Genomic DNA, 13,618 nt, shown 5'->3' on the forward strand with positions numbered 1-13,618 from the left:
GTCCATGTCAAAGCACAAACTAAGCATGAAGACAAAGGTATTGTCTGCAGACCTCCGAGACAGGATTTTCTCGAGGCAAAAGGCTGCGGAAGGTTACAGAAAAATTGCTGCTGCTCTAAAAAGTTCCAATGAGCACAGTGGCCTCCATCATCCATAAGTGGAATGCTTGGACCCACCACACCACAAGTCACATCTTTTTTTTTTTTTTTCAAAATTTCTCAAAAAAGGAGCATGTTCAGGTCTAGATAAACTATCATTTTAATGAAATCCTGCATTTCAACATTGATATCTTAACACTGCATCAGAAAATGTAATGCAGAGATTTGCTAATAATAATTTATCTAGACCTCAATGTGCTCCTTTTTTGAGAATCTTCGAAAAAAAAAGTTATGACAGGCCCATTAGTCAACGCACACATGAACTAAAAACGGGTATGTTCTGTGGGTCTTATTTCCATAACACAGCTTCAGAAGATATTGTAATGCAGGATTTTGTAAAAAAAAAAGAATATATGGGGGTGCTACTGAGCAAGCAATGAAGTAGCGTGCAAGTTGGGTGAGCTCTGCACAAAACTTTATATAATTCATTAATTTAAGGCACAAATGGTAAGAAATCTACACAAATGTAAGTACACTATCAAAACCTAGTGGATACTAACAAAGTGGATGCTAACACATCTAGCATGATGAGCTAGACTTTTGCTCTTAATTTTTTTTATTCTAAATTTTACTTTAAACATTCTGCACACTCAAATACACATTTTGAAGATCAACACTAAACCTACAAACTTTCTGGAATTGAACAACCTCCCCCTACCAGCAGCTTACATTAATGAAACAGGAAAACACAGATGGCTGTAAAATGCCCCTGGTTCGAATTGATTCAGAATTTCCCTACTGCACAAACAGTAGAAGTTATTGGTGATCTGACCAGAAATCTACTTGAGCTACTGTTTTGAGCACAGAAAAACAAGGAAACTGCTGCAAATGAGCATGAGGTGTGAGACCAAAAGTTACTCAAAAGTTACAGTGGGGTCAGATCACAAAGATCATACACTGCTGCATTAGCATCCTCTACTACAAAAACAGCTTAACCTCAAGTACAGTTTCAAAACAGATATAAAGCATTGAGTAATAAAGGTGAAGAATCCCCAAATGCAGTCCGACGGATCACATAATTCATCAGCTAATTCTGCATTAAACAGGAGGTTAGGGCCAAGCAGACATCGGTATACTGCGCAGCTGACATAAGAACTGACTTTTGGAAATTTAATAATAAGGAACTTTAGGAGCAGGGCTTCAAGAACATGCGGCTTCCCTCTGTAACAGTGCGAGGTAAACAAAGAACCTGAGAAATTTTTACAGAAGCACGAGACTGCAAAATTGATTATCATCAGAACTGCTGAAGAGGGACTTTTTGTGAAATCTTGGAAACAGTCAGTATACTGAAGATGCATATGTTTTCAATGTTTCTTTTTTTGTCTCTCGGGCAAAGGCGGCGCACTTTTCTTCCTCTCCGTCCCTTATCTTTCCTGGCTGGCTCCTCTTGTCTCGTCTAATTCTGTCTCTGAGGCTCTCCGTGCCCTGCTATCCAAATGAATAAGGAATTATGGATTTGATCAACTGGTCTCTGAACGCAATCTACACCATTTTCTCGACGAGAAGTTTGGGCTCGGGACAGCCCACTTGTCCTGTCGGGATGTTTGCAGCTGGATACGTGATGGACAGGTGGGAGAAGTGGTGCCTGGAGTGCCTGGCTGCTCTGTCCTTGGAGGATATTGAAGATATCTATCTTTCCGGAACTTTGATAACAGGGTTTCAGCTAATGGGCTTATGCGGGGCCCTGGGATATCGACGATTGATGAAAGCGGTCAGTGCTGCTCAAAACCCCACCAAGCTGGCCTGCTAGATTGAAACAGTGGTGAGCAGGGTTGCTACTAATCGCTCTTTAGTTGTAGGACCGGATGGCTGCCCGCCCTCATTGTACTATATCCACATCCCCTGTTCCCATCCCCTGTTGCATTGTTATGTCTATGTCTATGTGTTTATGTGCTTGACTACAGGGGCTTTTTCTCCCTGATCTCATACTGATCTAATTCAAGAGCAAATTTTTTTCTCTCGCCTCCCTCTCCTGAAAATGTATCTTACTTCCTTTTTCGAAATGCTACCTCCAGTCTTTTCCTGAAATGTGATGTTTGTTTATGGTGGTCGGGGCAATGTATGCGGAAGTATATGTGACAAATAAAGGCTTTTAATTAAAGCATGGCTGCAGACAACATGGAACAGGAGAGGACTGCATTTTATTGACAACTTCAATCTCTTCTGGAATCAAAGACAACTGTTTACATCAGATTTAATCCATACAAACAGACTTGTTGCAAAAGTGCTTAAGGACAATATATATAGTAGTCAAAAATTCAAGTGGATTAAAAAAGGTTATCAAATGGTCCTAGGACAAGAATGGGTTCAATAGTTTTAGGACAACTTTTTTTTTTTTTTGATCTACTTCAGTTGTTGACTACTATAGTTTAAATGACCCACAGCTTTATTTTAGCTCCTAAGTGGACTTGTGGCTTACACATCCTACAAGGACAGCGATAACACCACGCAGCCACAGCAACCTCTGCCTTGCACGCTGAGCTCAGATAGACTGTAAAATATCAGAACAGTTTCAAGAGTCAGCACTCAATGAATGAGGAAAACAGGCAGGATACTATATTTCAGCAGCCAGTAACTCCAGAACCACAGCCTCTGTCACCAGACAGCTCTCCATTTCATCCGGCTCTCCCCTTTTGAGCTTCTCAAAAAAAATAGAGGATTGCTACAAGCCTCCAGTTAACAACCAAAAAACGCAAAGCTCTACAACCACCTCTGTGCCCACCTGACGTGTGTTGGGTGTCTGATTAGATGACAGTATCTTCATCAAATGTCTACAGAACAAGCGAGAACCCAGCGTGCCTGTCGCTTTTTTTGAGAAGGCCTCTTCAGGTCATGTAGCAATTTTACAAGTGTAAGCAAGTGTCAATTGGTCAAAATTTGTCCTTTGAATAACTGAGTATAGCACTAAAGGGTGCTCCAGAATCATACAAGTCGGGCCGATGTCAGACAGGCTGAACCACAACTTATGATAATATATCTGATTTCTTGGAAGATTTTTGAAGGTTAAATGCTAATAATGTGAGTTTAAATGCTATTTCACATGACATTTATTGTGGTACTACTAAAAGCAGCAGCAGAAAGTTCACCTTAGATCTTGAAAATAAAATAAACATTATAAAGAGAGCTCAAAACCAACACATATCAGTGATTCAGCATCTACATTTAATAATGTTAAAGAGGTTTATGTATTAACTAGATCAGGGATTCTCAACCGGTGGGCCGCGGCCTGCTAGTGGGCCTCAGCGATCCTGCTGGTGGGCCGCGAAATACCTTAAAATTAACTCTCAATATTAAGGGTGTCACGAGATCTCGCGAGAGATTAAATCGCGACGAGATTTCTCGTCGAGGTGAAAAGTTCTTTTGTGAGTTGAGATGGTAGCATGATGGAGGGTCAGGGTGAAATCAGCATTGAAGATTGAAAGCAGAATTTAATTTGAACCGCAAATCAAGTGCTTGCATACACCTGGTAAGGCTGGCCTCCGTCATGCACATGTCACTGGGTTAGGCAGCAGGTGTGACGTAACCCCTTTTTTTTCTCACCGGAGTGAGATGTGGAGAAAGCCGCATTAATGAAATGCAGTACAGTAAACGTCTCAAACAAACTATTATCATCTTGTTGGACTTCTAGCTGCATTTTGCAACAGGACAGTCCACACAGCTGTTTGACCCTATATTCTTGGCACCTACACACATATCTAAGCACACACACACATACTGAACTGCTGGAGACTCAAAACACCCACCTTTATCTTTACCAAACACGTTTACGTTTCTTTTCATGGTTCAAGTGACCAAATTCTACACAAGGACTAAAAACGCTTTTATATTGTCATGTAGCAAAAGTATTTTTTGCATGTTCTCGAGAAAGTGTGCAACATCCACAACGTAACCAATATAAAATAATACTGTTGCATATATCACGTGCATTACATTAAGATGCCTACTCGCTTAAAAGGCCTAGATAAAAAGAATGTTCAAATGAGAGCGTTTGTCATGAACTATAGGAAAACAACTTGTCAAAAATAAAATAAAAAAATGAAACCATGTAAACAGAATAAATACAGGAATGGAGAAGAGAGTGCTCTTTTATTATCAGCTGTCAGTCAGCGTCTGCTCTTTTTTTTTTCATTGCGCCTTTTGTCGTGTGTTTTGTAAATGCAGATAATCGGATATGAGTCACCTTTAAAACATGATAAATGTAAGCAGGTCATCAAAAAAAATGGATATTGTCACAAAATCCAAATCGGGAAAAGCCAGTCAATAGAGTTTGCTATTTTCCATTTATAAATTTAAAATATTTTGCAGTGTTTGCATGTTCATATATTCAATATAAACTAGTATAAAACTATTGCATACATAACATTTTGGCAATAATTATGGAAATTGCATACTTAAAAAATGGAAGTACGTTCAAAACAGGTAAAATAAAAACACTTAAATTGTTTTGCATTTTGTGATTTAAAAACATTTTTATATAAAAATCTATTTTCCATCCATACATTAGCAAAATATTTGAAGACTATTCCATTCATATGTTTCATTAAGGATTTCTTTAAAATAGTGTAAAAATATCGTCTATAACAAATCTCGTGTCTGGCCTGTCTCTTGAAGTAGGCATCTTGTCATACCTCTACTTAATATTGTACTATACTTTTAGGATTTCGTATATATATATATATATATATATATATATATATATATATATACATATATATATATATATATATATATATATACATATATATATATATATATATATATATATATATATATATATATATATATATATATATATACATATATATATATATATACATATATATATATATATATATATATATATATATATATATATATATATATATATATATATATATATATATATATATATATATATATATATATACATATATATATATACATACGAAATATGTATATATACATACGAAATACATGCATACTATATATATATATATATATATATATATATATATATATATATATATATATATATATATATATATATATATGGATATGTATATATATAGTATTATATATATATATAGTATTATATACAGGTATAAATTGGTTAATAAATAAAGGTTTAAATGAGCTTTTTATACAAACATTTTAAAGAAAATGTCAGACAAGTGGGCCTTCAAAAATTGATCAAAGATAGTGGGCCCCGAAGTGAAAATCTTGAGAACCCCTGAACTAGATTATAAACCTTATTATTTTGTAAGTGAGTGCATATTCTATGCTTCTGAATGGCTGCATTTAAATTTCTGTTGGGTTTCGTCTGGTGCAAACAGCCAAACTGTTTATTACTACAAATATCATCCCATAGCGTGTTGTGAGGAAACGGGATTACAATGTAATCTGCTCCCCTAATGTTTACATTCGTAATATTTATATAATTTGCTAATTAATAACCTTATGTAGAACTCACATGGTATTTTTTAGATAGCCTAGTTATATATAGTACTTTCGGGTTTTATATAGTGCTTTTGATAAAGCCTGGGCTAAAATGGTACAACATCAGGGTAAGTCTCTGCAAACAATGTTATGTGTATGTTATGCATAACTTTAAAATGACGATGAGTGGCTTGAACACAACACTAAACTGAAACACACACAATAGACTTTTACAGAGCTGTATATTTTAATGTTTGATTGAAACTGCTGTCCGTGCATTTCATTTTGGTCCGAACTGTTCCTTTAAAACATACAGCCAATTGCAATTAGAAGGGGAGGGTTTAACAACCAAACACACACAGGTGGAGTGGATAGGAATAGGAAGTTTGAATCAGCCTTGAAATAAACAGGCTATTATCACAGCACAAATGGCAATCACTGGACAAATATATAAAAAATATCTTTAGCATCACCAATGTAACGCTGAGAATTTTTCAACTAAAATGTTCTCACGAAAGAACTGCAATATGCACTAATTCTTAAAATAGTGGATGGTCTGTATAATGTATAATATACCTGTTAGCAAGTAGCTGTGACTTTGTCCCTGATGGCGAGGTTAGGTTGATGGACAGGTCTCCTCGTCGCGGGTGTGTAATTGTTATACGTACAACAACATGCTCCAGATAAATGACATGATGATTTGCATTATCAGTGCAGCCTGTTGCCTTGTACACGGAACGAACAACATGCTCTGGGCGGATGGTTCTACAGGATGAAAATTGTCTTGTTTGAGAATTTACTACTTAACAATTACTTATACATCTGGTCTTCTTCTGCATGTTAAACAACTATTGCATTATGGGTACCTGATTTGTTTATCTGCATTTTCCACACAAATGTGCTGTAGTGGAACCTGTTTCCAGTGCTCTGCCTCCTTCACCATAGCTTCTGCATCCATCAGCCCAAAGCCATATAGGTGACTGACTGTAAGAATATGTACAACTTAACTGGTCAACAAAAAATAATTTGTGCACAGACTTAGACTTGCTATAAAACTAATTTTACCTTAAATCACGATTAAATTTTCTGGAGAACATCCAGAAGGCTCAAAATACAATAATAAAATCAAATGTCTGAATTTATTTGGGCACATGATGTTATTCAAAAGTGTCATATCCCATCAATTGATTACAATAAATTAAAAGGCTCTTACCATTATAACCAGCTGCATTAGTTTTCCAGTCAGGAGCACTGAGATGGCCAGCACGGGATGTCTTCACTACAATGTGTTGTACATCTCGCCATGTCAGGAAAGGACTGCAACAAAGTGAAAATAAGATATTTAATGAACTTCTGCAACTATATGATCAAACAAAGGAATGAACATCTCCAAACAAGATTTTAAAAATGCCTATTTTCTACACACACTTTTATTATCCAAACATTATTGCTGGCTTCAGCTATTTGCTGCATGCTTATGCTTAAAGAATTCATTCTAATAATTAACAGAAGACACAAACCCCAAAGTATTGTGAGATTTACTAAAGTAAATGCACATGACCATCCATGCTTAAATATCTAACTTTTCGAATAGGTATTCCCTATGTCACAGATACTCCCTATGTCACATGAGATGTGACAAGATCTTGAAGCATTATCATGCTGATAACCTAAGTGTGCAACATATATCCCTTTTGTATGTTCAAGTGCTGGTTCAGAGACAGAGTCTAGTGTAGTTGTAGTCAGCAAAATTTCACAAAATTTAGTTAATTAAATCTACTCTAGATTTAGTTGACTAAAATATATTTGGTTTATTTTAAGTCTAATTTAATTATAGTATTGTATACGTTTATTCAAACAAACTATTCTAACTTTTTAATTAAAATATGGAATCTAGCTTTTTTAAATAAAAGACCAAATGTTAGATATGCAATGTTTATTCATATCATAATTAATATGTGAAATTAAGCATCACCACTCAATCAACATGTAAGAATAGTAATGATAATGCAGGATTTTGCAATTACTTATTAATCTGTTTATTTCCACTGGGTAAATTACTAGTCTTTTGATAAGTTTGTTAAACTTCAAGCAATTAACTCTATGACAGGGCTTAAAATAAGCGTCACAGTCTCTGTTCGGTCGCCTCACTGCTTGTGTTTGGACTCGCAATTTACATCTAAATCATAAAATACTTCCTCATTCGCTAATTTTTTGTCTCTCCTACTTAGGGTGAACAAACCCTTAATACATTTAAACAAACAAAACTACTTTAAAATGTTCTGTCCCTCGAGCATCCGCCTGTTGTTTGTAGCTTTAGCCTGCTAGCGCCGCTGGTCAGCTAAAGCTACCGACCTCTTTCATTCACTCATTTTTTGACTTACTGGCGTTGCTCTTCACCCTGTATATTGTCGCTTGTGTGTCTGTCCTTGTGTGCAGGAAGAAGCATCGATGAAGGCGTTGGAGCAGGAGCTGGAAGCAGTGGAGTCCCAGATTCGCACCCTCTAGGTGAGACGGACGCGGCTGCGGGAATAACGAGCTTTGCTTGTTGTGCCTAACGCTAAGGCTGCCTCATCATCTAAGGTAAGCGGAAGATACAACCACATCACTCCCTCTACCTCAACCCGTGTGTTTCTCTGTCCAGGTCCAGTGCACCAGGGATGCGGCTCGGCCAGGCGTCGTTCACGCTGACACCCGGCTGCCATGGCACCTGAGTGCAGCCACGTAAGGTGCTTGCCAGGTCCCGGGGCAAGACGTCTCCTCCTCCCGTTTTCGAGATCTCCACGGAGAACTGCTTCTCCCCTCTCCGCGAGACAGGTCCCGATGTGGCCATCATCGGTGACTCGATCGTTCGCCACGTCCACGCCGCCTCCTCCAAAGGTAACAAAGTACGTACTTTCTGCTTTCCTGGTGCACGAGTTAAGAATATTTCTACACAGATTACAACTATCCTGGACGCTGCCGAGAGCCCTGTTGACGTCGTCCTCCACGTGGGGACGAACGACACCGGGCTCCGGCAGTCGGAGATCCTGAAGAAGGACTTCAGGAGCCTGATCGAGACGGTTCGACGCACCTTGCCCGCCACGCAGATCATTGTTTCTGGGCCGCTTCCTACCTACCGCCGAGGAAATGAAAGGTTCAGTAGACTTTTTGCTCTGAATGAATGGCTATTAACATGGTGTAAAGAACAGAAATTGCTCTTTGCTAATAACTGGAATCTTTTCTGGGAGCGTCCTAGGCTTTTCCGTGCTGACGGCCTGCACCCCAGTCGAGCTGGAGCTGAACTCCTGTCGGACAACATCTCCAGATTACTTCGCTCCTTCTGACTAGTAGGTAAAAATCCCAAAAATTGATATTATAACCAAATAGACTATTGTTCGCCCAACTTAAACATCAGTAATGCATATCTGGCTAACCCCATAGAGACTGTGTCTGTTCCTCGTATTATTAGATCAAGAAATAAATGTACTGTGTGCTCCAGAAATAATCTATGAGGAATCATACCAGAAAAACCGGTAAAAAGTGAAAATACAAATTTCGTAAAGCTCGGTCTCCTAAACATCAGGTCACTAGCACCTAAAGCACTTATCATAAATGAAATAATAACAGATAACAATCTTAATGCACTCTGTCTCACTGAAACCTGGCTGAAACAAAATGGCTATATTAGCCTAAATGAAGCAACTCCTCCAGGATTTTTATATAAACATAAGGCTCGTCAAACTGGTCGTGGTGGTGAAGTTGCATCAATCTTTAGTGATTTCCTTAATGTTATTTAGAGAAACAGACTTATGTTTAGCTCCTTTGAAGTATTAGCGCTTAATGTTCAGCTTCCAGATTCTATGCAAAAACCTATGTTATCTCTCGCTTTAATCACCATATATAGACCGCCAAGACCCTATGTCAATTTTCTAAAAGAGTTTTCTGATTTTATTTCTGACTTACTAGTCAAAACTGATAAAATATTAATTGTCGGTGACTTTAACATTCACATAGATGACGCTAACGATACATTAGGGCTCGCATTTATGCATTTACTACACTCGCTTGGGATAAAGCAAAACGTTGTGGGTCCAACTCATCGCTTAAAGCATACATTAGATCTAATTCTGTCTTATGAAATTGAGGTCATTGATGTAGACATTATACCACAAAGTGATGATATTACAGACCACTACCTCTTACTATATAAGCTGTGTTTACCTGAAATTAGCAAACCTGCTCCAATATTTTGCCTTAGTAGAACTATCATTCCGTCAACCAAAGATGAATTTATAAATAACTTACCTGATCTTTCTCTATTTCGTAATGCACCCGCAAACTCAAATGAACTTGATGTAGTAACCAGCAGTATGGATGCCATCTTTACTAGCACACTAAATACTGTGGCACCCATCAAATTAAAAAAGGCTAGAGAGAATAAAACTACACCATGGTATAATAGTCATACTCATGCGCTCAAAACAGCAACCCACGCCCTGGAACGTAAATGGAAAAAAACTAATTTAGAGGTCTTTAGAATTGTGTACAAAGACAGTATGTCCAGCTATAGGAGGGCTCTAAAATCTGCCAGGACCGAGCACCTGCGCAAACTGATAGAAAAAAATCTAACAATCCTAGATTGTAAAAATACTAGATTTTTATTTAACACCATTGCTAAATTAGCAAATAATCAGTCATCCTTGGAACATAATGTTCCACCGCAAATTAGTAGTGATGACTTCATGAATTTTTTCAGTGATAAAATATAAGGCTTTAGACAGAAAATAGGAAATGAGAAACTTTCTTCACCGGCTCATACTTCAAATCCTATAAACATTTCACTGAGTCATAATAATAATAATAATAATAATAATAATAATAACAATAATAATAATAACCTACAGTGCTTCAAAATCATAGAACAGGAAGAGCTAGATAAAATTATAAATAGCTCTAAACCAGCTACGTGTATGCTGGACTCGATTCCAACAAAATTACTGAAAGAATCGCAGCCTGCTATAAGAGAACCTCTTCTTAACATTATCAACTCATATCCCATGTCACAAAAACAGCTTTCTTTCATCTGAGAAATATCACTAAATTATGAAGCATGCTGTCCATCTCAGATGCAGAAAAGCTACTCTATGCTTTTATGACTTCTAGGCTGGATTACTGTAATGCTCTATTTGCTGGCTGCCCAGCATCCTCTATTAACAAACTTCAATTAGTACAAAATGCAGCAGCCAGAGTTCTTACCAGGTCTAAAAAATATGATCATATCAAAGCAAAGTTGAGTAAGGGAGGTAGAGCCTTCTCCTTTATGGCTCCTAAACTCTGGAATAGCCTACATGATAACATCCGAGGTTCAGACACACTCTCTCAGTTCAAAACTAGATTAAAGGCCTATCTGTTTAGTAAAGCATACACGCAATGCATCACTTAGCGGGTTTCCACACAAGTTTCTACATCTTGTTTATATACACTATGAACAGCAGCTACGCTAATTATTCTCTTTATTCTCTACTTCCACCTGGGGATACTCATCCCGAGGTCCTCAGATTATGCGGAGTCACTAATTGGACCCAAGACCAGCGACGAGATGATCCCAAGGTGTCCATATTTGGAACCAGGTCGTATCCTGAGCTGCTGCTGCGCTGTTGGTCATGGGGGTGTGGAGAGTATGAGACTGATTCCAGTGACGCTCCAGGGATAGACGAGTCTTCGCTGAGGCCAGCTTCCAGCCTCCACTGCTGAGACTGCAGCTCTGCACAAGACTTTTGGCAAGCAGAGAAATTAAAATGGTTGTGCCGAACTGAGTCTGGTTCTCTCAAGGTTTTTTTTCTTCACTCTCCTATTGGTGAAGTTTTTTTCCCTCTCCGCTGTCGCCACTGGCTTGCATGGTTCAGGATCTGAAAAGCTACTCATCGATGAATTTGCTCTTCAGTTTTTGGACTCTCAATAATGACTTCAAACCACACTGAACTGAACAAAACTGAACTGAACTTAAACACTAAAAACTGAACTACCCTGATTCAGTAACTATGACCATTTATGTGAAGCTGCTTTGACACAATCTACATTGTAAAAGCGCTATACAAATAAAGCTGAATTTAATTGAATTGAAAATAGTTTAAAGGGCACATAGTTTACCTATTTTTTATGATTTAATGTGTGCCAGTTTAGGTTCAGTTTAAAACACAGTTCAGATGTTTTTATTATATTGTGTTCAAAAGTGTCAAGTTGGGGGCATGTACACAGTTTGCTGTTTTAGGGGCGTGTTTCTTTACATGAAAATTAGTTTCGGCTTTTCGCCCAACGTAACAAGGGGGTGGGGCCAAGAGTTCACCCGCTCTAAGTTTGCAACAGACAGACAGATTGTGAGAAGGAGATGGAGTGAGAGGTTCAGCATTCAGCCGTACATGTACGACTCGTACACAGACCAAGCAGAAAGTACAAAATCATTTGTGTCTTTCTATAGTTTTACATACAACTGTGTGCTAGATTAAAATGTCACGCTTGTACACCGAGACTAATAACCACGCACACTGATTTTAACTTTGACTGAGGCACCGGATGCGCCGCAACACGGCACACCGGACACTCTCTGTGGCAAAGCAGAAACATCAAGTGTCCCGAATCATTGCGCCACGCATTCTAGAACTCCAAACACAGGCTTCTATCAGGGTAAACACAACGGCGGCTGTCCACGGCAACCAGCTGCCGGTTTGAAGCACCATTGTGTGTACTCTGACAGAAACCCACACCCAGAACTCCAAAATGTATGGTGCTGCGTCAGCGTCACACCACGCAGAGCAGCGCTTCTTGTGTGCGACCTGCAGGCAAGTTTGTTATATTATTTCCAATGGAGAGACGCGCACATGAAGTAACGCGCTTGCACTTTTCCAGCTGCACCTAGTTAAGATCACAGGAAGCTTCTGTGACCTCAAGAAATGCAAACGGCTGAAGTTTTAGGTAGACGCAATGAATAGTACACATGTTTGCAAACCTACCTAAAGATACAAGCAATAATTCCGATTAGAGTGATATTGTGGAGAATATTGATCTGTTGTTGAGCCCAATAAGCCTTACATCTAAAAATAGAGCAGGGGTGTTCCTTTAGCAATTTTGCTTTGACTCTCGCTGAAAATGGCAGACGTGAATCAACAAACTGAGGATATGATGACGCGCCTGTAAATCAATATTGGTGGACGTGGGGACCGCACTCTTATGTCAAGTTGCAGTCGCTCTGAAAACCGCTCCAATTGGTCCACCGTTTTTATGTTGCTAAATTGAAAAAAAAAAGACTGTGTGTGTTTATATCACACCAATATGACGGTCTATACACTATACTTACACACGTCTGTCCAAACAGCTCGAAAAGTAGATTTTTTACCATAGATGCCCTTTAAGTATACTTTGCAATGTCAGTCTATTGCAGGCTTTACTTCAAGGCACTTTCAATGTCTTGCATATCGATAGCAATTGCCAATACACGCATATCACAGTACTGCAGTATTGTCAATTACAGTATGACAATTGTGGCTGAGGCAGACACGGGGTTCCCTCTCTTTCGTGAGCCACAATTTCAAGGTTTCTTTAAAACACTATTCATTTTAAATTAAGCACCTTTGTAATTCATATCCCGAGCATATGCAGCATCATTAAAGTTATTACTGTACTTAAGATTTCATTTACACTTGATATTTACATTAAAAATGTCAGAGTAATGATAAAGTTTAGGATGCGTAAGTGTAGTTTTCGAAACACTGCTAAAATATTAATTAAAACCTTTTTTTATATTTTTTTTCAATTCTAGCTATGCAAAATAAAACATTTTAAATTAAGAATTTTTCAAAATAACATTGTCAATTTGGTTAACATTAAACATTTGCACAATCATTAACAGAGATGTTACTTATTAATGAATAAACTCAAGTCAAAATTATTTTGTAAATCAGTTTACTTAAATCTCATTTAGTCATTTTTTTTTAAAAAAATCTGCATAAGTGGGCTTTAAATTTAAGGTTGAAGGCATTTTTAAGATCTGATGAAATTAAAATTAT

The 13,618-nt window shown here is 37.8% G+C and overlaps 1 protein-coding gene and 1 long non-coding RNA gene across 7 annotated transcripts in view; one reads left to right on the forward strand and one right to left on the reverse strand.

The window, feature by feature from the left end:
• The window catches only part of LOC147842795 (uncharacterized), a 294,644-nt gene that overhangs the window by 257,041 nt on the left and 23,985 nt on the right, over positions 1–13,618 (forward strand). The window lies entirely within an intron of this gene.
• The window catches only part of pcsk5b (proprotein convertase subtilisin/kexin type 5b), a 238,500-nt gene that overhangs the window by 91,549 nt on the left and 133,333 nt on the right, over positions 1–13,618 (reverse strand). For all 6 annotated transcript variants that reach the window (XR_015497170.1, XM_087263488.1, XM_087263487.1 and 3 more), the window contains 3 exon segments: positions 6,787–6,890; positions 6,440–6,557; positions 6,150–6,338 (listed from right to left, as the gene is read on the reverse strand). Coding sequence is in view for 5 of the 6 variants with exons in the window: in XM_087263488.1 (XP_087119614.1) it covers positions 6,150–6,338; positions 6,440–6,557; positions 6,787–6,890 (411 nt within the window). In the remaining variant the exon portion in view is untranslated.

Source organism: Danio rerio, chromosome 8 (assembly GCF_052040795.2).
Source record: "Danio rerio strain M-AB ecotype USA chromosome 8, GRCz13ab, whole genome shotgun sequence".
Taxonomy (NCBI): domain Eukaryota; kingdom Metazoa; phylum Chordata; class Actinopteri; order Cypriniformes; family Danionidae; genus Danio; species Danio rerio.